Raw genomic sequence first — 23,724 nt, 5'->3', positions numbered from 1 at the left:
CTACTCCTTCCCTTGATCCTCTCCTCAAAGAGAAACCCTGAAACAAAACCGCCACTGCCAAGAGGAAAAGACATGCAGGAAGAGCTGGACCTTGGAGCTCCTCCCTGCCTGCCTTCTAGGGCCAGTCTCTGAGGACTTTTTAGAGAGAGAGAGAAGGGTTAATAGCCTTCCCTGAAAACTAAAGGGAGCTAAAGAGTTAATAACTATCCCTAAAGCTTGCGGGCAATAAAGAAGCAACAGAAGCATTCAGCCTCATTAAGTTTGACACCTTCCCGGACTGGCGTCCTCCCCTTAGCCTAGATGGTGTTGAAGGACCAGGGACCGTCTGAGTCTCCTCCCTTAAACATTCCTGGCTGAAGAAGTCTATTCTGTACAAGGACACAAACAGCTACAATTTTCTTATCAACTGCACCTGGTACAGTCTGTTTCTTAGGATCCTCCTTATAAGTTTGAACCCTAGCCTGGCTCGGTGCTTCAGCCTTCATCCTGCAAGAAAGCTGCTGCCCCTCATGGTTTCTCTCAATAAACAGTCTGTCTGTAGAGATCAAGTCTGGTGTTCTCATTTTCTTTTCTCTTATACTTCCCTTACAGAGGGAGAATGATAATTGGCACTCTAGGGCCTCAGCCACTGAAATCAAACTCCAGACTCTTGTGCCAACTAGTGGGCATGTGCAACCTTGTGCTTGCCTCACCTTCGTGCATCTGGCTAACATGAGATCTGGAAAGTAGAACATAGGACCTTAGGCTTCACAGGCAAGTGCCTTAACCACTAAGCCATCTCTCCAGCCCCACTCACTCATTCTTAATGAAGGCATATTTGTTGATGGTCTCGATGACATCTTTGAAGAGGATCTTGGAGGTCAGAGTGTAGCCATGGTGAACGATGGGCTCCCCATCAGGTCCATCCCAGCAGTCCACTGTGGGTAAGCACATCCTGGTCAGCCCCAAAGGCTCAGCCACATGAGTCTGGGCAGGCTGAGGCCCTGGACTCCAACCAAAGGGAGTCCATCCTCTCAGTGGGTGGTGAACACGGAAGGGTCCCTGCCAGAAGCCCAAATGGCTCCTCAGGTCCACCTCATCTACCACAAGAGATACCATCAAACAGGCAAGGCCAGTCCCCTGGGCCGCAGAGCACAGGCTCCGGGCGTGCTCACCCTCCACACAGCGGCAGCCAGCCTGCAAGACCCAGGCATACATGTCCACCCGAGACTGGGACATGAGCTGGTCACCCACGAGGTAGGTGTTGTGGGACGAGGTGATGAAGTAGTGGCTCAGTGGCTGTGTCATATCTTGGTGCACACCGTGGTGCTCGGGGTTGAAGATGTCACCAGCAGGGCTCCGGGTATAGTTGGTGAAGCCTGCAGCGTAGCACAGGGGTTGGGTCAGCTCTGCCACTGGGCTCAGCTCACAACCACCCACCCCACACCACAGAGAACCTGGAGCCACAACACCTGTCCAGGCCTACAGTTGCCCCATCTTCCTCCCAGGACAGCTGGAGTGAGGGAGGCACCCACTTACCATCGATACCCAGAACCCCCTTGCTTTTGTTTTCTGGGCAGGGCTCAAACTGCTCAATGATGTCCTGGCAGCTCTCAAGCGTCATGCCCTTCATCTAGACCAAAGCAGAGGCATGAGCCAACGCTGCCCTCAGGCAGCTCCCCCTTCCTCCCACTACCATCACTAGACTTGACTCCACGTTAGGGTTGGCCACAGCAAGAGCGGCAGTTGAGGGCTACAGACTTTGGCCACCACCAGGGTCACATAACCTGGGACTCAGCAGCCAGAGAACAAGGTCACATGGCTTCTGTTTTAGTTTGGTTTGGCTTTTTTTTTTTTTTTTTTTTTTTGGTTTTTCGAGGTAGGGTCTCACTCTGGCCCAGGCTGACCTGGAATTCATTATGTAGTCTCAGGCTGGCCTTGAACTCATGGCAATTCTCCTACCTCTGCCTCCCCAGTGCTGGGATTAAAGGAGTGTACCACCCTACCCAGCTTGGTTTGGTTTTATGAAATAGGGTCTCACTCTAGCTCAGCCTAATCTGTAACTCACTCTGTAGCTCAGACTGGCCTTGAACTCAAAGTGCTCCTCCCTGGTGCTGGGATTAAAGGCATGTGCCACCACACTCAGCTTCACATGACTTTTTTTTTCAATTTTATTTTATTATTTATTATTTTTATTTTATTTTTTGGTTTTTCAAGGTAGGGTCTCACTCTAGCTCAGGCTGACCTGGAATTCACTATGTAGCCTCAGGGTGGTCTCAAACTCACAGCAATCCACCTACCTCTGCCTCCTGAGTGCTAGGATTAAAAGTGTATGCCCCCATGCCTGGCTTCACATGACTTTTGAGTCTGTTCCTCTGACTGAAGACCCAGTGAGGAGGGGACTTTGACCTCAGCAGCTGGACTATCCTCCAATGCTATGTAAAAATCCCCAAAGTTGTGCCTTGGGGGCTGCACCTAACATGGAGTGGAGGCCTGCATAGGGATGGAGCAAGATCAGGAAGCCACCTCCCACTTGGAGGAGCCCAGAGAGCACAGGACACATCTCTGCCCCTGGCCCTGTTTCTGCTTGATGACCCACATGGAAAGACTAAGTACTATGTCCAGTACAGGACCCATGCACCAGAGCCCTGTGACATCAAGACCAGGCGCCCCCAAGGTCTCAGGACAGGTCCACCATGGGCTCCCAAGGTCATCGAACTGGTCTTCTGGCAACTCCCAGGAAGTTCTCAGGACCAGGGGGAAGGTAACAGGTTAGTAAAGTGGGGGAAATGGAGTCAGAGCTCAGAGGCAGCTGTGGCCTCGGGAAGCCACAGCATCCAGGCAGTGGGCTGATGGCCAAACTGCCTGGCCGGAAGATGCTACTTGTGCGCCAAAGTGGCCAAAAGGTAGGGATGGAAGGGCCAGTTCTGTCCATTCTCCATCCCCGCCCTCTGCTTCCATGTGCCAATGCAACAGCAGAGCTCCTCACTACCCCACATTTCAGAGCCTCTGATGGCTGTCACCCACAGTAGCCTGGCAGGGGAGGAGTCGTTCAGGACAGCACAGTCCAGCCATGTGGATGCTGGCTAAGCTTGCCTGAGCAGACCTCCCAGGTACCACACCAGCAGGATGGAATAAGGGGAAGTGTGGTTTCCATGGACGGGGCCCAGGCAGGACAGCAGGGCGAGAAGAAAAGCCCTGGGTTTGGGGCAGCTTTATAGAGTGTGGCAGGGTCTGGCGTCAACCCACTAGGTCATGGTGGGGGAACGTGGGCAAAGCTGGAACGAGCCAAGCCTGAGATCCCAAATCCACTCTTCTGTTTGGCTGCCCCATCTTCTCCCTGCTGTGGTGGCTCATGGCCATCACCATGAGGGGGCTTGAGTATTTGGCTGGACTGGGTGAAGAGCTCCTGAGCAGTCCTAAGGCACCATGCCTGGGTCCTAAGACCTGCCCTGTCCCAACCCTCCTCCTCCCTGGAAAAAGTCTAGGAGGGTCCAGGAATGGCAGGTACAGACTGTCCTCACAGTGACCCCAGTACTCTCTCCATGGGGCTTGGTTTCCCCTCTCCCTGCCTCTAAGATGGGTGCTGCTTGGTCCCTGCCCAGGCCTCTTCCAATAGAGGCAGGGGCAAGCCCTGAGGCTCTGGACATGAGGACATGAGAGGTCCATTCAGCAGAATGGTGCCCCTAGGGACAGACTTCCTGGGGTCAAAGTAAACAGACAGCCCTGGGGGCTTGGGGTGTTTGCTGGATGACAGGTAATTGCAGGCAACCATGAGCCAGAGCCAGCTAGGGTGTGAGGCCCAACCTCCATAGGGAAGAAGTGATCTCAGGCACTGTGATTCTTAACCTGAAACTGATATCAAGGCCTAGGGGGGAAGCTTGTGGGGTTCCATTGCCAGGATGGAACTATTCAGAGCCCCTCACACCCATGAGGAGAAAAACAAGTGTCCCCACCTACATGACAGCTTCGGTAGCATATGCCCTAGAGAAGGGAAACTGACGTCAATTTTCAGAGCCCAGCAGTCTCTGACCTTGCTCTGAGCACATGACACATGGCGGTATGAGCTGAAGCTGAGGTCAGGCCCTCCAGCCACAAAGCTCCTAGCCCACCTTACCTTCTGCTCCACCTCCAGGAAGCGCTGCAAGTCTGTGGCATCCAAGTGGTCCTTGTGGTTGCTATAGGTCAGCATGAGCAAGTAGAGGTCTCGGCGGGTGGACATCATCTTGTAGAAGGCGCAGAATTCCTCAAAACCCAGCGTTCCTTGGTGGTCATCTGTGTCCGCCTCCTGCAACACCCTGCCTCATATCACTATCTATGGGGGTCCCATGGAGCCTGGCAGACACACCCTACTTCTTCCCAACCATAGGTCCAGCCCCCCTTCTCTGCTCTGAACAGCGCTCCTCAGGTGACTCCCCTGGGCACATGAGTCCACTGGACTCTCTCCTCTCCCACTACAAAAGCACTGTGATCCAAAGCATGGGTCAGAACCACTCCTCTCTATACCATGTCTTGCAAGATCAACCTATAACCAAATCCCATGGTCACCCCATGCTGGAGATACCAACACCTCTCCTAGGAGCTGAGGCCCCGCACACTGGAGTTCTCACCACCCAGGGCTCTATGCCTCACACAGCGGCTACAAATGGCACCCACCCTCTGACAAGAAACACTAGGGGCCCCCAGGGCCTAGCAGTGTCCTGGCTCAGGTATCTATAGAAGAGGGAAGTACTCTTGGCAACTGTCTTTTGCAAAGGGGGAGGTCTCAAGACATACCCAGGATCCTTCAGGGTCCCCCCCCAACCCTACCAGCTATCCCACCAGAGCACCCAGAAAAGCCAGGGTCTCCTCTTTGCCTTCACAGGCATAGGGTATATCTGCTAAGGTGCCAGTCTCTGAGAATGATCAAGTCTGAGGCAATGCACACCACCACCCAAAGGACAAGGGCACCCAGGACTAGAGGTTGGGTGTGTCAAGGAAGCCTGAGCTATGACAAGGGCCATTAGGGTGGCCCAGAAAAGGCCTCTGTAGAAATGGCTGACTGAGCCCTAAATATTAGACTTTGGCTCCATGACAGCCAGGTAGATGAGGTAGGGTGAGCCTACGCCTATTTGGAAGTGACATCCTAGCTTGGAATTCTCTGTGGAGAATTTGGCCCGATCGGTTGCTATTCATCGTCTAGTGGCAGTGCTGGGTGTTTTGGGCTGGAGTGACCCAGATGGCTCAGAGCCACAAGAGGGCTGCCAGGGGACTCAGGCCATGGTTTAGCCAGAGCTCAGCCTCCGAATTCAGCCCTGACCTTACACTGACCATGTGTCTTGTCCCAGAAGGCAGGTTCGATCCTGCGTTTAGTCACCCCCAAGCCAGGGCACACAGGTGCCTGATCAGCAGGTGTCCACAGATACCAGCTGAGTCCCCAGGCCTCTACAGAAGTTCCAGATTCCTTTCTCTGTGTGTGGGAAATGCCTCCTAAAAGTGGAGGTGACACCTAATGTGTCATACCACAGTTGTAGGGCCACATGGAGGCTCCATGCATGGGGCACTGAGAAGACCGCTCTGCCTCTGGCTTCTTTTCCCCAGGCTAGCCATGGGCTCAGGAGGGGTAGGCTGTCAGTAGCTCACCCCAGGGTGTCTCCAAGCTGCCACAGGAGCTTAGAATGGGCATTGAGGGAACAGGCCACAATTCATGTCCATATCTACAGGGGAAGGCCCAGAATCCCACTTCAAGGAAGAGGGACAGACCAAGGGCCAGTACCAAAGACAGTGGTACTCACTGGCTGCACCACCTGGGGAACAGCCTTTCCTATGGCCACACAACTTGGAGGCCACAGAATTGTACTGGGTCCCCTGAAGGCCCCCTAGGCCAGTGAGCAAGGCAACCACCACCACTTGCAAGATCCCATCCTCAGCACACGGGGCCCAGGGCCGGTGTGTGTGTGTGTGTGTGTGTGTGTGTGTGTATGCATGCATGCATGTCACAGTGCACATGTGGAGGTCAGAGGACAATGTTGGAATGTCCATCGTTGCCTTCCACCTTGTTTCAGACAAGGTCTCTCGTTTTGCCACTGCAAATGCCAGGCTGGCCCAGGGGCTTCAGGAGTCTCCTAACTTTGCTGCCCATTGCCATGGGCACACAGGTGTTATGGACATGCACTACTGGCTTCCAGTTTCACATGGGTGCTGAGGATATACACTTAGGTTGCCAGGCATGAGCAGCAAACACTTCTAACCACTGAACCATCTCTCCAGCCCAACTGTGCTCCTTCCTATCCACTCCTCAACATGTAATGTGCCCTACTGGCAGAGGGCAACAAATCTCTAGTGCCCACTCTGTATGCCCCATAGCAAGGCCAGAATAGGGCCTCAAAGACACCCAATAGGACCCTACAGTGTGTGACATTAGATTGGAGGGCAACCCTGAGTAATAGTGGACCACTGTCACCCAGGACAACCAGGTCTGTGCACAGCACAGGTCAAAGGCTCCTTTGTGTTAGAGAAGCTGGGCTGGCTACTTTCCAAGATAAGCCCCCTCCATAGAATGGCTGTGCCCAGCATGTGCAGTCCACGCCACCCACTGTGCTGGTATTCATATGTGTCTGCCTGTTCAGCCTAAGCACAGCCCTGACTCTCGGCAGCTAGGGAACTGTAGCTATCAATGACATCTTTCACCAAGCCCTCTGCTGAGAGCCAGGCCTCATGGGGACACTGACTAAGGGTGCTCTTGGGCCATTAGGCCTGAGGACCAGTTTTCTGGCCAGCCCCACATTCCAATGTTATCTTAGATTTAATGAAATTATGTCAAAGCCACTGTATCCACTACACAGGTCTCTGCTCTGATTAGACAGTTCCAGACAGCCGGAAGCAACAGTGAGGTTTCACTCTAACTACCCAGATGCTAATTATCAGAGTGACCTGAGCCTGCAGAAGGCCACATTTCCTTCCCAGAGCTCTGAGTGCCTGCGGAGGCTGTCTTGGAGTGCTCGGCCTGAAGGGATCCTTCATGAATAGGGAGACGGGGAGCTCAGGGCTGAGCCCTCTCTGGCTGGCTGACCACAACAGACAGGAGCCACAGGGTCTTAGCTGTGTGATCCTGGGGTACAAGGCCCATGGCTCCAGGACAACAGCACCCCACCTTGTTCTTCTAGAAACCCAGTCCTAGATTGCTGTCTCACCCACACATCCTACCAGCCAGCCTCAGCTCAAGGCTTCCTCAGAAGGTCTGGGGTAACAGGACACAGCCAGGCTTGAGACCACCCAAAGGGACCCCAGGAGTAAATATAGTATCCAGAGATCGGGGATCTCACAGTAGGCTAAAAGCCTCTAAGAGCTGCCACTATGGAGTATCTCCAAGCCAAGAACCTGAAAGTGAGACCCTCAGCTCACATGCCTGCACATTTGCACTCAGACCAGCAAGGGCAGCAAGCCTCCCAGGTTGGTCTGAGCCCTGAAGTCCATGTCGCTTTCAGTGTGACCCTGGTACCACCTCACCCTGTGCTCTGTTGAGCCCAGAACTGTCCTGGGAGGTCCAAAAGGGAGTAAGGATGGCCCAGCAGGAAAAGAGAAGTTCTGACATCAAATGGGAGCCAGTCCCCATTGCCCAGGCAGACTATCCTACAAGGGCATTCAGGAGGAAATGTGGCCGCCCCATGCTCCTGAACAGGCAGTCACAGCATTCTACTCATTACTGCTCACTCACAGAGCCCTCACTAGTGGCACATTGCTCTTCCTGTCTAGCATGAGCACACAGGCCACCAGGGGTCAGACACGGAAGAGCTGTCTGGCCCAGAGCCTCTGCGTGTGTGTGCGCAGGGGCATGGGTGTGTATGTGTACCCATATAAGCATGCGTTGGGGTCAGCACTGGTGCCTGAGCTCACAGAAACACCTTTCCGGGCTGCAATAAGGAAACAAGACCCGAGGGCCAGGTTTGCTGGCTCAGTCCAAAGCAGGACTTGCTGATGGCACAGCTTCTCTCCCACAGAGGCTCCAGAAAGAGAGAACTAATTACAGACAATAGAGGCCATGCTTGGCTGAAGGATGCATTTTCATAACATCTAATATCAGGGTGACTGGGGGTCAAGTCAGCATGGGGTGGCAAATGAAAGCTGCTGCCCACCAGTCAAGCTTCTGCCCAGCCCATGCACCTCTTTAAGACTGGAATACATGAGGGGTTGGGGAATGGGGTGCAGCTGGGTTTGGGTGCCTGCCCCAAGTGCCTATTCCACCTATCCAGAACCCATGTCGGGTGCTCAATCTGCTTTTCCAGAACCAGTAGAGTAGCACCTGGCATAGCTGCCAAGAGGTAGCACCCTAGGGTCCCTGGCTGTACACCCTTCCTCAGGACCTAGCAAGTTGTCTTCCCCTTCACAGGCCACAGAGCAAGCTGCAAAGCTGGCATGACCCCCAGAAACTCTTTCAGCTCAGGCAAGGATGGCCACTTCCAGCTATCCATCTTTAGTCTGCAGTAGTCCTGAAAGGTGTTCCCCCCGGGAGCCCAAGCCAGAGCCCTTGGCACTCACCCTGAACATCTGCTTCACCCTCTGCCGGGGCAGGTTCACGTTGAGTTTGTGCAGCAGCTGCAGGACCTCGCCGATGCTCAGGCTCCCATCCCCGTTCTTGTCAGCCTCATCAAACGTCTGCTTCAGCCACTTTGGGGCTGAGTTAGGGACCAACACCGTCCAGAAGCCTGGCCTCGTCTATGCCACACTCCAGACTAGATTGCAAGGAATGAGGGACCCCAGCTCATGCACCCCTTCCCTCTTCTCCTTCAGGAATCCCCCACCCAGGTTGTCAGTGGAGGGTTCTGCTCTTGGAGTCTGTGTCCACCCCCGGTGCCCAAGGATATTGGTCCCTGGTGCGCTGGCGGCGGGCTAAGCTGTCTTCGTCACTGATGCCAGCCATGAGGTAGCGCAGGCCGGTGACCCAGGTACGTGCCTCGTCGCCACTGGGTGACACCAGGTCCAGTGATTCGCGGTGACTGCCATGGTAGATACTGAAGCAGCAGTTGGGGTCAAAGCTGCTGTCAGGGTAGCGCTGGAAGATCTCAGACTGCCGCCCCTCGCTCACCTCCTGGATGGAGTCTATGGAGACTGTGGACAGGACGGAGGGCACAGGGTCATCAGGCGGCCCCCTACCTTGCAGCCTTGAGCTCCAGGAACTAAGCACCAAGCATCCTGTAGCTATACTCCCAACAACAGCCCCTCTCCAAGTCAGTGTTCCCCACTGAGCCCATCCTCAGACGGGCCCCTCTGCCCTCCAGAAATAAAAATGCATGTGAGCCCTCTCCCCCTGCTCTGCTCTGGCCTCTTTCCTCTCTCCTTCCTTTCATGAAAGTGCATGCACGCACACGCACACACACACACACACACACACACACACACACACACACACGCACGCATGCACACACACACACACACAGGAGAGAGGGAAAGGGACTATCTGCCCTCAGCTGGCAACCCAGGTACCTTGCCAGCCCAGGACTGAGTTTATCAGAAATGTACAATGGGACATCAGGACCAACCCATTTTACTTGTCAATCTCTGGCCAGCTCATCTCTACCTTCTGAAAGGCAATTGCTGGCCAGGCAAGGTATGATCCTACAGCTCCCTCAGTAATCAGCTCAGCATTGCAGATAAGGAGGTGGGTGTTACATGTGGCTGCAGCTCACAGATGTGCCAGCATGTCTCTCTTGGGTTTCACCATCGTCTCCTTGTGGGCTACAGCGTCCCAATCCACTGATCCTTCACTTAGCTCAGTCTGTACCAGTAGATGAAGATGAACTCAGCAGTACTTTTGTCATCTGTTCCTGCATCTTTTTTTGTTTTTTTGTTTTTCGAGATAGGGTCTCACACTAGTCCAGGCTAATCTGGAATTCACTATGTAGTCTCAGGGTGGCCTCGAACTCACAGCAATCCTCTTACCTCTGCCTCCCAAGTACTGGGATTAAAGGTGTGCGCCACCACGCCCAGCTGTTCCTGTATCTTGAGCAGGACCTCCTAACAATGTGTATGCCACAGGTAGATACTGTCTCTTCTGGGAACCAGATATTACCCACTCTACCACTGGCATTTCTCAAGTTCCCTGGCATGAATATGGCACTGGGGTATATGGACACCAGTTTGGTCCAGGGACTAGCACGACTCCCTATTCCATCCCACCGGGACCCCAGCACCCACTGGGCCTCCAGGAGTGAGGGAAGCTAGAAGCCTTCCTCTCCTACCCTGCCCTAGTTGCTCAGTTCAACCTTCCAGTTTCCTCCCTGGGGGCTTCCCTAACCCATCCACGGCTCTCTCAGCTCTCTCGATGTCCTGCCTTCCACCTTTCTCAGGCTGCTCAGCATTTTGGAAGTGGCACTTCTCATTATTAGAATGCTCTGTATCAAGATTTCCCCAAGATGTCCTGGGAACAGTACCAGGTTTAGAGCAGACATTCCTGGTGGTGCACCAAGCTCCTCCTGCCTATGCAGCCTTGAGGTAGCTCCACCAAGCCCAGGCCCAGGGCCAGCGCATGCTGATTCCTGGGGCCATCAGCATCCACCCATGTCCTTGACATGGCGTGCTTCTTCCCATGGGTTCCCTGGGGCTCTGGCAGTGTGGCTCTCTCCTGGGGCCCTGGGGTAATGCCCGTAGTAATTGCTTGAAGCTCTGCCCTAGCACACCTGGGTACTGCTATTGACAAAGTCCTTCTGCCAGCCTAAGACATTCTGGTCTTTCCCTGACTCCAAGTCTCCAGCTCAGCCTGTGTGCCCCACCCTGCTTGTCTGTCCCTTCTACAAAGCTATGTGGCTCAGATGACCCCTGCAAACTTACACCAAGTGCTCCCATCCATCCTGCCTAAGCCAGCTTTGCGATCCCAGTCCATGCCTGCCTGGGCTTCCTCCTCTGCTTTCTGGAAGCTCTTCTCCCCTTGACCGAGCCTTTGTCCCTCACTAACCCCAGCATTTGGCACAGGGTCAGGCACTGGGCCACCCATTCGTTCCCCATGGAGTGTCAGAGTCTTGCCAGGTGGGTAACCAGACAAAGGTCATTTTACCTTCCTCCCCCCACATTCCAAAGCCCACTGCAGAACGCATAGGTCACCTGAGCCTAGAGACACTCAGGACAAAGGGTCTCAGTCCCCAACCAGGGGCTGCTCAGGATGGCTCTTTGTCACCTGCCTCCCGGACTCTGGCCCACCACCCCCTTCCCTGGGCTGCCCACTCACTCTTGGCCTTCTCATTCTTGCGTGAGGGCCGCCAGCGAAGGCAGGAGCGGTGCTCATCCAGGTAGTAGAAGCGAACCAGGCCCTTGGAACTGCCACGGAGCTTCACCATCTGGGTCCCCTCCTGCATGGCACTCATGCATCGCTCCACTGCACGCAGGCAAACAGATGACAGAGACAAACAGATGGGAGCTGTGAGCTCTGCAGCGACTTCACCACTCCCCAAGGGGCTCCAGATGCCTAAGGGCCCAGAGGTTGCTCACCTGCCCACCCAGACCCCTGGGTGGACCAGTCACCACCATCTCTGCTCTGATGACCCTGGCCACTGAGGTGGGCCCAGGTACCAGGGAGGACGTTCAGCGCTGGACCAGTCCCAGCAACCACTGGGGGGCCCTACGTGGCCATCACTCAGACTGGCAATATTGAAAGTCCATAGCTAGAAGCCAGGTCAGTTCTAGGGAATTCTCATGCTGGGCACAAGATGGGTCTCTACATCATTCAACCTGCCTGCTGGTCCCAGCCTTGGGTTATTCTTAAGAGCCACAGACCAGCTCCTGAGTGTCCACACACCTTCTTCCTGTGGCATCTTCAGGAACATCACCCGACCCACACTCAGCGAGGCTAGCTCTGCCTGCATCCACTCTACAAGTCCATAGAGAGAAGCCCTGCAGGAGTCTGTGGAGCTGGGAGGCTGAGATGCTGGGTCTGAGTCCACAATCTATCCTGACCAGAGGCCACCTGCCTCTTCTGTCTGCTTGGCCTCTTGCCCCAGGTTTCAGGAGAGGGGGCTACAGACTCCAGGGAATCCAAGCCAGAGTAGACTGGCTCACAAGCCAATGCCCTTTCCCCAGGCCCTACACTCCTACTTACAGAAAGCCCAGGAGCCAGCAGGGACTAAAACTCACAAGGATCACACAATGTGAAGAACCCATGACAGGCAGACAAAAAGACTACAGGCAGTGCCAGCCCAGGGGACCTTCTTGGAAGAAGCCACTACTGTCACGAACAGAAGGGAACTGCATGCATAGGATCTGCCCAGGGAGGATGGGGTCTCGAGGGGATATGACTTCTGAGGACCCGGGAGTGGCTTCCGGGTGCAGTGGGAAGCAAGGAACAGACAGATACCCGAAGCCCACAACAAGGTTCTAGAAGGAGGTGGCTGAATGACCACCCTCTGCTAGCTGTAGCAGGAGTTTTACAGTAGACAGCCCTGTGTGGGCTGTCTGAGATGAAAGATATGCTGGACCCTCCTTCTAGCAGCCCAGCATCTCTCCTCTTCTCATTCTAAGCCTAATAGTCCAGGGGCTCTCTGCATGGTATCTACATCTGCACACCTCCCTAACTAGGCTGGAGGTGCTGGTGCCATCCAAAATGGCAAGGATTCCCCTCAGCAAGAGCTCTGGAGCCACATAGGAGCCATCCAGAATATTCACCCAGCCAGGCATGGTGGCGCACACCTTTAATCCCAGCACTCAGGAGGCAGAGGTAGGAGGACCACCACGAGTTCAAGGCCACCCTGAGACTGCATAGTGAATTCCAGGTCAGCCTGAGCTTAGAGTAAGACCCTACCTCGAAAAACAAAAACAAAAACAAAACAAACAAAAAAACAGAATATCCATCTAGGGCTGGGCCCTGGTCCTAGCCCTGCTCTCTCCCTCCCCACCTGGAGTTCAGCCTCTAACCCTGCTGGGAAGGGAAGGCTTGGCAGGCTTGTCTGACAGGCTTAGAGGTGAGATGGCCAGTGACTGCTGGGCCTCGGGGACCCTAAAGGGAGATGCAAGAAGGTGTGGGAGGTTGATGTGGGGAAGGATCCAGCCCAGCCTTTCATAGTCCCAGGAGCAGCCCTACCTTCCCCAGGCACCCGTGCATCTTGTGGCCCCACAGGACTGGGCCAGTCCTCAGGATGGGCCTCTTCTCAGTGCCTTCTTACCTAGTAGGCTGAGTTGCCACCGTGGCGACACCACCACGCTCCCTCCAACCCAGAGGAGCACTTCTGCCAGGCAGGCCACAGCTCCTGTGATAGGGCTGGCAGCAGACAGCTGGGGGCCAGGCATGCCCAAAATATATCTAGGAACTGGATCCAGGAAGCCAGAAAGGACCTTCAGCGACAAGTCAGACACAGACTGTGGCCAACGCATGGGCTCCTTGGGGCTCCCCTTCTCTCTTCCACCTCTTCCTCCTTCCCCTGGGAGTCCACTGAAGTCCCCACAGGGCTGCTTCCAGGCCCCTCTGGTATTGGCCCAACTGCCACCTGCCACCCTGGATGGCCCCCAGGCCAGCCCACCCATCCTCTAGGATCCCTAGATCTGCTGGAAGAAGTTTCATCCTAGGGGCGTTGGGCGGGGGGGCTGCCAAACCTTGCTCTGCCTACCCTCAGCCAATCCCCGTGATAATCCCGCAGGATCCAGCCCAGCTGGCCAGGGGATTTAGGCCAGGGGAGTGCCCAGCTGCCAGGACAGAGCAGGTAGCCTTATGTCCCAGTCTCACGTTTGAGGTTGAAGCAGGATAATGGGACAGATGGGAATGCTACAAGACCCAGGATAATGATCCCCGTGAGTTTGCCCCTACATGGTACCATCTCCCTACATCCTGCCCCTACTGAATACCCAGTATGGTGTGGTGGTGCCTGTCCTCTGTCCCAAGCTCTCACACCCATAAACATCCTTGAATTTACACAAACCTCCAAGTGAACCTCCCCAGTGTGACAGTGAGCTGGTCCACAGGTGGGACAGAAGCAGCACTGTCCTGTCCCCAAAACCTAGAGGCCAGCATCCAGCCCTCTTTGGTTGGAGGCCAGACATGTGCCAGAACAGGGCCACTCACTCAGACTCCTATTGCGCAGGGTAGGTGGACCCAGGTAATACCTTTCCACTGAGACTCTCAGCCCAGGAGGGAAGGTGTGGGTCCCCTGAACCTTCTGAAATTCCCTCTTCTTCATGCAGTTCCAGGCCCCCTGGGCTGTGCAGCTGCCACTTCACACCAAGCATCTCCATCCTGACCTTTCTTCATGCCCACCACAGCCAGAGCCATCGAGGCAGCCCTTCGACCAGCGCGCATTCCCTACATTCTGCACCCAAGGCTGGGCACACTTGTGTGACCCTCCCTCTCAAGACAGCCACCTGATAGGGAAGGGCAGCCCAGGGAGAAACTGCCCACCTACCAGGCAGCTGCTCATGGGGTTGAGTGGAGGCCACCATATCACACCAGCCACAGGAAGCTCTAAGGATAGTCAAGCACCTAAGAAGTGTCCAGCTCTGTGGTCAGCACAGCAGTTGACATTCTAGGCAACCCCAGGAGTGGGGTGGGTAGTGAGAGAGGGAAGCAGGGTTTCAAGCCAGATACACTGTCTGAGGGGTAACTCAGTTGCCTCCCCAGCCAGGCCCCCATTACTGGCAAAGGATATCACAGCCCTGAAATCCCCTGCTAGATGACCACAACCCACAGCCACTGCACCCACTGCAGGCAGCACCCTGGGGACAGAAGCTGGGACAATAGATCAGCAGTTAAACACTCTTGCTTGCAAAGCCTGCCAGCCTGGGTTCAATTTCCAAGCCACCTGCTGTTCATTTGCAGCAGCATGAGGCCCTGGTGTGCCCATAAACACACACACACACACAGAACCCTGCTCAGCCCAAGTTGCTGTCCCTGGCCCGCTGTCCCTGTGTCCTGGACAACCAGAAGCTTGGACACAGGGAGCCAGGACCCACTGGGCCAGATTGGATGTAATCAGCTCATAGGCAAACCCAGGACCCAATTAGGAGCCTTGGCCAGAGGCCCTGACTCATTTGCTCGCTGGAGGTAGGCAGGCAGCCTGCCCTTTCTGTGGCAAATTGGATTAGGTAATCGTTTGCTGCTAGGACAGGAAGGAGCACAAGCCCTGGAAGTCCTTAGAGAGACAGACCGTGGGAGAGACACTGACAGCATGCCCACCTGTAAAGGCAGGGCCCTGAGTTCCAACAAGTAGCAGGGCCAGAACTGGGACAAAAAAGAGCTTCAAGTATCTGGGAATGCCAGGATCATCAAAGACCCCAAGGCCAGGCATACTCTGGGTGCCACATTCTCCTCTGCCCTAGACACAGATGACTCTACAGTTCTCCCCTCACCTGCTACCCTCATCCCATCAGATGTCCCTCTGCTGACCAGGCCACTTCTCACTCAGAGCCCAAGGTCTCACTGTGTGCAGGAAGGCACAATCCTCTGCCTTTGAGGAATGCTGTCTCTGGACCAGCTCTTCCCTCACTTTGGCCTAGTCCAATTTAGGAGTACTCCTGCATCCCAAGCTTCCCCAGGGCTGGCCACTTCTTCCCTCTTCTCTCCTTGGGTCAGGCTTGTAGCTCTCAGCCCCTAGCTAGTCTCAACAGAGAAGGAAGCTAAGTGCCTAGGCAGGGCTCAGGGAGGGGCCCAGTCAAGTGAGCCCAACAGGCCCCAACACAGAGCCTGAGCCATTGCACCCCAGACTCCTTGACCCTCTTCAGTGGCCCCAAGCTATAATCCTTCACTGACCAGGCAGACAGAGGCCCAGCTAATCCATCAGAGTGCAGAGCTCTGCTGATAGGCCCCCTGCACTGCCCCAGCGACTAAGGTGAGCCCCACCCACCTCTGACACTAGAAGGGACAGGTGGAGTGGACATGGCACTGCAGCCACTGTGTGTTCCAATGTCCAGGCTGAGAGACACTGCAAGGGAGGATCCATCATTGGCAGCTATACCCCATAGTGAAGTGAGCCAGGGACCCCACCCAGGTCACCAGCCACATGGGGCTTGAGTTTCTCACTGTCCTGAACCTACTTGGCTACCTAAGACAAGCGAGTGGTTTGTCCTTCCCACCCTTATCCTTGGCACAGACAACTGGACAGCTACTCCCAGAAGAGCCAAGTACACTGGGGAGAGGGGGTCATTCAGCCCTTTCTGATGCCAGCCAAGACTCCATGTTTACACAGGACCAGCCAGCAGCTCCTAGCACTATTAAGGGCCTAGGTTCAGGGATGAACAAAACTCTCAAGCCAGGCTCTGTCTGACAGGAGAGCCTGACCACCCTGTGAGGTCAGAAGGCGGCTAGCTCCCCATAGCAAGGTCACAGAGAGACTTGGGAACCCCAAAATGTCTTTCACAACTGGTGTTGGGCTCAGCCATCCCCACGCTCTCTCCATGGCTGGGTGTCTGTCTGCTCTTGGGTGGGGTACCAGAAGCTCTGAGGACCCATGAAGCTCTGCTGTTTCTTGGGGCCCCAACATAGAGCTCCCCGCTGAGCAGCCCAGCAAGGAGTTGTATGCGTCCTCCTGGCTGGCTATCCTGCACCAGACCACAAGGCCTTATGAAGGAGATGAGAGATGCAGCCAGTTGCTCACCCGGAAGGGCTGGACCAGACCACCCAGCCTCTAGGCCAGGCAGGCAGGCAGGCAGGCAAGCTGGAAGCTCTGGACAGGGAAGAACAGGACCTTATTTTCTGCTCCCCTAATGTTCTCCTCCTCTGGTCCTGCCTTGCACACAGCCCTCTGCCCCATCCTAACTCACATGACTCCTTCACAGAACAGTGTCTGACCCAAGAGCTACTACTCTCCACTCCGTTCCTATGCAACCCAGCAGGCACTGGACAAGCGCAAGTGAAGGGAATAGACAGCACCAAGGCCACACACACCCTGCACTAGGAATTGCTGGCAGCCCATACCAGCACTGGCGGGTTCATCTCTCCAGGGCATGGTCAGCTGGAGCCCCATCCAAGTGCACAAGACAGATGCATGAATAGACAGGGCCACCCTGAAGCCTTTGCCCCACACTTGCTCCTTATGACCCTCCTCAGCTCAGCCTCATACCTGCTCATCCTGATGGCCTGGCCAGAGAGCTGATAGCCCCCAAACTCCCCAGCTTAGACATCCTCCCTGCCTCTGTGCCTCAGTTTCCCCACTGCCAAAAAGGAGCATCCTGAAGTCCCAGCTCCTCCCTCCCCAAGCCCACAAGCACAACACCAGGCAGCTGCTAGGAGGACAAGCCCAAGCCGTAGGAACTCCAGAAGCGCTGGCACCATTTGACTTCTGTGCCAACTGATCTTGTCCTAACGCTGTGAGCAACACGGCCTGGTGGCTGCTGAGAACAGAAGCCAGCAGGATCAGCAGCCCCCCCCTCCCCAGGGAGATCTGGAAAATCAATATACTCTCTCTACAAAACCTACAAATCACACCCACAGGCCTCACAGCACATACATTCACATGTAGGGGCACCTTCACATACATTGACCCCCCCCTCACATGGGGGGCATGACCTGTACATGTTATTTAATGAGCATATATGGGGCCGGGCATGAGGACCATTTCTCATGGCCCGTGGCAGCCCTGGCCCCAGACTGCATAACTAGCTCCCTGCTCCACATCTGGCTCTTGTCTCCTCCAGTCCTCTACCTTCAAGGACCTTCAGAGGGCCTCTTCCCATGCCCACCCTTAGGAGGGTCAAGCAACACAGGACATCAGAGACTGAAGTTCCCCAGCATTTTCCCAGGCTGCCTCACTAGCCACAGCATGAGCCAGCTGCTTAGACAGTGCCTGGGATGGAGAGGAGGAAGGAGGAAGCGGCCCTGCCCCAGCCCGGTAGCAGCGCCCACCGGGATGAGCCCGGCCCCTAGCCTGGCGCCGCTGCTCAGGAGGGATAGGCCCACACACATATGGCCAAGCTTATTTAAACGTCTGAGAGAAGCAACGCGTCCCCCCGCACGTCTGGGCGCCTCCTCCCCAACTATTTTTACTGTATCAGGGAGTGAGAGCCGACTCCTTCCCACCCTCCTCAGCCAGACCCCAGAGGCTGTGCCTGCTTCTGGAAGCACCAGAACCAGGGCTGAGGCCCGAGCAGTCTCTGTGAGGGCCGTGGAAAAGATGGTCACTGCCCAGCTGGAGACCATCTGACTGGGTCAGCAAGCGTGGGGCTGCCCTGGGGACAGAACAGCAGGCGGGCTCTGTTGGGTGAATGTGCCCTTTTCTTCCAGCAGAGCCTGCCCCATGGCAGGCAGCTCCGGCTTCCAGCAGGGGCAATAAGTTCTATGGATGAAGGGGTCTGATCCCACACATCACCTGGCTCAGCAGTGAGGAGGGCCAGAGAGGGCTGAGGGCAGGCCAGTCAAACCTTGCTTGGCCTATTGGGGGTGGGGGGTGCTGACCATTCTTCCTAGCCCACCTGAGCATTCAGGTGCCTGGAGCAGCCAGGAACTTGAGCACTCAAGAGGGTGGAAATGAGCTCTCCACACTCTACTCATTACAGTAACTATCCCACCCCTGGCCTGAGCCACCACCATCCATTATCTCTCAGGGGTCCCTGCAGCATGGGGACCTGGCCCTGGATAGCTAGGGTGGGCAGCAGCCCGGCCCATCCTCAGCTGGTGGCACTAGCTCCAAGATCCAGCCCCTACCTAGCCCAGAGATGGGGTTCACAAGACCTTCTTGCTGACCCACTGCACAACATGGGAGAGGGACCCCGGTTCAAAGCTGTCTCGTTGTGTGGGAAAGTGCCAAGACTCAGGTCTTCTCCCCACAGCCACAGTAGCAGCAAGTGGACAAGACATTTTCTAAGGTCAGCAGTGTCCACTGTCTGGTGTCTCCACCTAGAGAAGTCTCTACACATTTACGTGGCCTCAGGCTTTCCCAGCCTGCCTGCAATGGCCTTGAGCCCGGGTAGGCTCCAATGTGCAGCCTTCTGTCCTGTGCCCAGTTGTAATCTCAGTGGAGACCCCTCCACAGCAGGGTCTTCTTCCTATCCCTGGCCATCACAGCTGGTATTGTGTGGCAGCTCGGCTCACAGCAGTGGCATTAATCACATTCGACAGTCCCTCCAAGAAGAGGGCTCTATTAATAGCCCATTTCACAGTTTACTGCTCCCCCAGGTGGCCCTCATTCCTATGTCCCTTAGGGGCTCCTGCCGCTGCCACCAGCCACTCACTTCCCTGAGGCCACATCTTCTCTCTTCTTTTAGCAGGACCTGACCCAGTAGTCATGCAACACCTGAGCTGGACTCACTGAAGGCAAGTGCCTAGCCAATGCTTGGGACAGGTCATGGCCTCCACAAACAACTATTTAAGATGTTCTTGATGAGCTGGCATGAGACCCAGGCTGTAGCCACCAGGGTGGGGCCCTTCCTGACAAATCATCAGACTCAGTAGTGGGGAGGGGCAGAGGGGGTTACAGCTCAATAGAGAACCCTCAAGAGCCCTGACGGGCAGTGAATAGGGCCACTTCTTCCCTGTTTCTTATCCTGGAGTCGAGGAAAGGCAAACAGGATGGGAGGGCAATGGTTGGCAGAGTTGGGTAGCCTCTGAGTGGGGCCAAGGAGAGCTCAGAGGAGACAGGATGCAGAGCAACACTGAGTCCCTGGGATCCATCCTCAGCATTAGGCAGCCAGGGCTATTTCAAGACCACCTCCTAGAGCCCTGGACCCTCGACAACCAACCCCACAGCATTGGTCAGGGAGCCTCAGTACAAAGGGCCTTCAGGACACTGAGCTAGCCCTCTAAGTATAATTTCCTTAAGTTTCCCAGAATCTCTTGAAGTTAAAGATGCCAGTCAGTGCACCCTGTCAGCCAACCCTGGGACAGAACCAAGTGACACACCCCTGCATGCTGCCCTTTGGGAGCTGGGTGAAACTATGCCTGGCTCTTCCTACCCCAGTCTGCTTTCTGTGTTGTCCTACTACCACTGCTGACCCAAAGCACCATGGAGAACTGGGCTCTGAACCTCACCCTTAGCTCAACCACAGGGCCAGAAACTGTAGCCCTAAAGAGTTTCAGAAGAAAGTAGAGCCGCGGCTGATGCAGGGCTGCAGCCTGACCAGCTAGGAATCTAGGTGTCTGCAGTCCCTCTGGGACCACTGAGAAAGCTGAGGGACCCACCCCTCAGAGTAGCCAGCAGCCCTTAAGTTGAGGATACACCCTCATACCCTATGGCCTGCTTGGTTCCATCTTAGGCAGAGATAGAGGGAGTCTCGGGGTCAGCCCCGCAAGCTGCCTCAGCAACAGAAATTTAGCTTTTCTCTCCTGTGGCCATCGGCCACAGCTTGGGGATGTCACCTGGCTGGTGTGGAGCCACTGCACCTAGGACTGCTCAGGCAGGTGACCACACAGGAACCAAAGAAAACACTCCATCCCAGGACTGGTGCCCACTTCCCCCACCCACCCCATCCATGCCTCCAGCACACAAGAAGCCTGTCCAGCCGGCCCGGAGCACACGTATGCCATGCTGGAAACAGACTCCCAGGAAAAAGCAGGCTTGCTCCTCTGATTATCCGCTTCCCTCTCCCTGCCCCCAGTTAAATCACCTTGAGGATCTGGACCAGAAGAGGCCCCCTGTACCCACACCTAACCCAGGAAAGGGTACTTCCCATGAAGGAACTGCTTGGCTCTCTAGGGAATGTGCCAGGAGATGGGAAGTCTTCGTCATCAGCTCATTAGCAGTGCAGATGGAGGGCCGGACCCAGGACGCCAGCCCATCTGCTCTGTCCTCCACTGCATGTTGCGATTGCAAGGACCCTGCTGTTGGATCTATCTCTCCTGTCACCCCCTTTCCTCCTAAAACCAGCGCTCTCAACTGCAAACTCCATATGTATCCAGTCCTCCAAGCCCTGGGACCTCTAGGCCACCTGGCAGCACCTAGCCCCTGCCCTGTCGACAAGCAAGTTTCCCAAGCCCAATGGACAAGAAGGGCACTGGCCCCATGGAGTGCTTTGTGGGCCGGGCAGGGACATACCAGCCTGGCTCTCCTCAGGTCAGCTCCCCTTCCTGCCACACTGAGGTGGCAGTTGTGGTCAGGGAAGGGGTATACCCAAACACCAGGCTGTTAAGTCCCCAAAGGGCCCGGCAGAATGTGCCCTGGCAGCCCTAAACACACAAGCCACACTGTTCTCCATTCATAACAGGCATCTCAGCCAGGGAGAAGAGGAGGGACAAGAAGGAAGGGACAGGCATTTCTGGAGCAGCCACATAGGCCACTCGTGGCGCAACACGCCAGCTTCAAATGCACACAGCTGCCCTACGAAGTAGCCCACATGATCCCTCCTATCCCTAGAGGCTTATAAAGGGCCTACAGTGTGAGGTCACACAGCCCTTGAGGCTCCACTGTCCCTACCTAGCATTTGTGTCAATCGGGCAGAAAAGTCAGGTCCACATCAATAAGGCTCCAAACAGATATCCTTCCTTCCTCCTCTCCTTAAGCCCTGGCCCTTGATATGGAACATTTTTTTCCTGCTGTCCAGGCCAAGTCACTCCTGCTGTAGCCATAATAACAGCCCCTCTTCACTCACAATCTCTCCCACCCTGCTTCAAATGAGCACTATGTTGGGAGATCCTCCATCTCAAGGAGTACTAAAGTTACCAGCTCAGGAAACCCCGAAACAGCCCCTTCTCAAATTTCTGACCTCCTTGCTCCACAGCCATGGGCAGCCTCATGAACTCCTGCATCCACGCTGTCCACCCAGGGTAATGCCAGTTCCCTGGCCAGAAAAGTGGGACAGATCTGAGCAAGAGTATTTGACTCCAGGGAATCTCAGAGCTTTTGACATAAAGATTCAGCCTGGGAGGGGAGGCAGTGGCTTCCCTGTCCATGGTGCTGAGCAGAGCTCAGGGCATGGGATTGGACCAAGAAGACAGTCTCCTAAAATCCACAGCGCCCAACAGCTCTAGACTTGTCCGCTCCACCCAGTGGGTATTTCCTGGGGCAGGCTGGAGGTCAAGGGAAAGTAGCCTTAGGGCAGGGCACTTCATCCCACAAAACGGGACCTCTGCATCTTTATAGGTGTCATCTATCTACAAGATGCCTACACAGGGGCAGATGGGGACACGGAGTTTTGCAGCAGCTGGTGGAGAACGGGGTCATAGGGCTGTGCTTCCAGAGACCCTAGGAGAATGGGTCACTAACGCACAGCACCAGCCCTGGGAACTGCACAGGGAGAGTTACTGACTCTTTCCAGGGACTTTCCTTCCCCCCCTTACCTTGGTCCTGGCTGAGCCCACCGGGGGACCCAGGCTCTTCCATGGCCGGTGGGCACCAGCCCCACTGTTACCGGCAAGGCTCAAGAGGACTGGGGTCCTGTGCTGGTCCCCAGAGTCCTCCAAGCCCTGACCAGAACCAGAGCACCCCATGCGCAGCGCCCATGCCGGTTCAAAGCCCACTGCTGCTCGCTCTCTGGCTCGCTCTTTGCCGCTACCAGGGCTGCTTGCTTGAGAAGGAAGAGGGGAGGGGAGGGGCAGGATGAGGATTCAGCCGCCACCACTGGGACCGCCCCTCCCATGAGAGCCCCGCCTGCTCTTAACTCTTAGCTGCCTGGGTAGCAGTCCACCAAGGCCGCGGTGCAGGGGCATCAGTGTGAGCCAAGAAAGGGGTCTCAGGTGTCACTGAGCCAGTCCTGCTCAGAGCCCAGGAGAAGTGGAGCTGGCTCATGGCTGCTCCCGCAGAGGTTCTACTCTGTGTTGTCCCTCGTACCTGAGGAGTAGCTACACACCTCTAAGGAATTATTTTTTGGTTTTTTTTTTTTCATTTTGGGTTTTTTGTTGTTGTTTGTTTGTTTGTTTGTTTGTTTGTTTGTTTTTCAAGACAGGGTCTCACGCTAGCTCAGGCTAACCTGGAATTCACTATGTAGTCTCAGGGTGGCCTCAAATTCACAGTGATCCTCTTACCTCTGCTTCCCAAGTGCCACGATTAAAGGCGCGTGCCACCACGCCCAGCTCTCTAAGGAATTTCTAATGCCCCTGGCTGGTAGCTCCCTGATCAGCACACCCTCAGGCCCTGTGGGTGAACCCTAGAGGCTCATTCACCCCAGGCAGGGACCCAAGAAGGGCAGGGATGACAGTCCATCAGCTGTCCTGGCTAGGTTATCCAGTCTCTAGAGAAGCTGAGCCCAGGGTGAGTTCTGTAAAAGCCCCTCTGTGCACCTAAGTTCCCCGTACCTGCCTCCAGCTGCCCCTCACCAAGCCCTAGCCACCTGGCTATGTAGGTTTACAGCATCTGGGAATGACAGAGGACTTTTAAGATGCTAGAGAATGCTCCCCCCAACACACCTGCCCGAGGGCAGGTCCTAAGGGCACACAGGATGTAGAATCTGTGGCATGGGATGAGCTCGCTCAGCCTGGGTCCACCTCCCCAGGACCTGCTTGATCTGACTGCGTCCAGGCAAAGCTCATTCTCCGTGAGAAATGGTGAGAAGGGCACTTCTGCCTCCAGCCTGAACCCCACGTCCCAGAGTGGTGCCAGGATGGTTACTGCTGATTGGCAGGTGGACAGGTCCAAGTAGGAAGACATGGAGCCCACCTCTGGGCTCTCTGCCAAGCAGTGCTCCAGGTGTGAAGAGGGAGAGGACCTCTGTCAGTGCTACCAGCTGGTCCTGCCCATGAGGGGTAATCCCAGGACCCTCCCACACCCGGGCTCTGTGTGTCCCCTCTAGGAAGACGATAGCAGCCCACAGTCTCAGAAAAGGAGAGACTGAGGCAGGGAGAAAGAAGGAAAATGGATAGGAGACAGGAGACAAAAACCAAAGATAGGGCTAGACAGAGGAAAGAAGTGAAGAGAGGGACATGCAGGCATC

At 55.4% G+C, this 23,724-nt stretch overlaps 1 protein-coding gene across 3 annotated transcripts in view; it reads right to left on the bottom strand.

Moving 5' to 3' along the window:
* Plch2 (phospholipase C eta 2) overlaps positions 1–23,724 on the bottom strand; it is an 84,020-nt gene that overhangs the window by 16,912 nt on the left and 43,384 nt on the right. For 2 of the 3 annotated variants that reach the window (XM_045151207.1, XM_045151209.1), the window contains 7 exons: positions 11,180–11,326; positions 8,823–9,066; positions 8,497–8,626; positions 4,097–4,267; positions 1,519–1,612; positions 1,155–1,358; positions 797–917 (listed from right to left, as the gene is read on the bottom strand). In XM_045151207.1, the coding sequence (XP_045007142.1) occupies positions 797–917; positions 1,155–1,358; positions 1,519–1,612; positions 4,097–4,267; positions 8,497–8,626; positions 8,823–9,066; positions 11,180–11,326 (1,111 nt within the window). Of the gene's footprint in view, positions 1–796; positions 918–1,154; positions 1,359–1,518; positions 1,613–4,096; positions 4,268–8,496; positions 8,627–8,822; positions 9,067–11,179; positions 11,327–22,135; positions 22,261–23,724 lie in introns of those variants that run through there. The other variant, XM_045151208.1, reaches the window with a different exon arrangement.

This window comes from Jaculus jaculus, chromosome 5, assembly GCF_020740685.1.
Source record: "Jaculus jaculus isolate mJacJac1 chromosome 5, mJacJac1.mat.Y.cur, whole genome shotgun sequence".
NCBI lineage: Eukaryota > Metazoa > Chordata > Mammalia > Rodentia > Dipodidae > Jaculus > Jaculus jaculus.
Note: the sequence above shows the minus strand (reverse complement) of the source record. Positions and strands in the feature narration are given on the sequence as shown.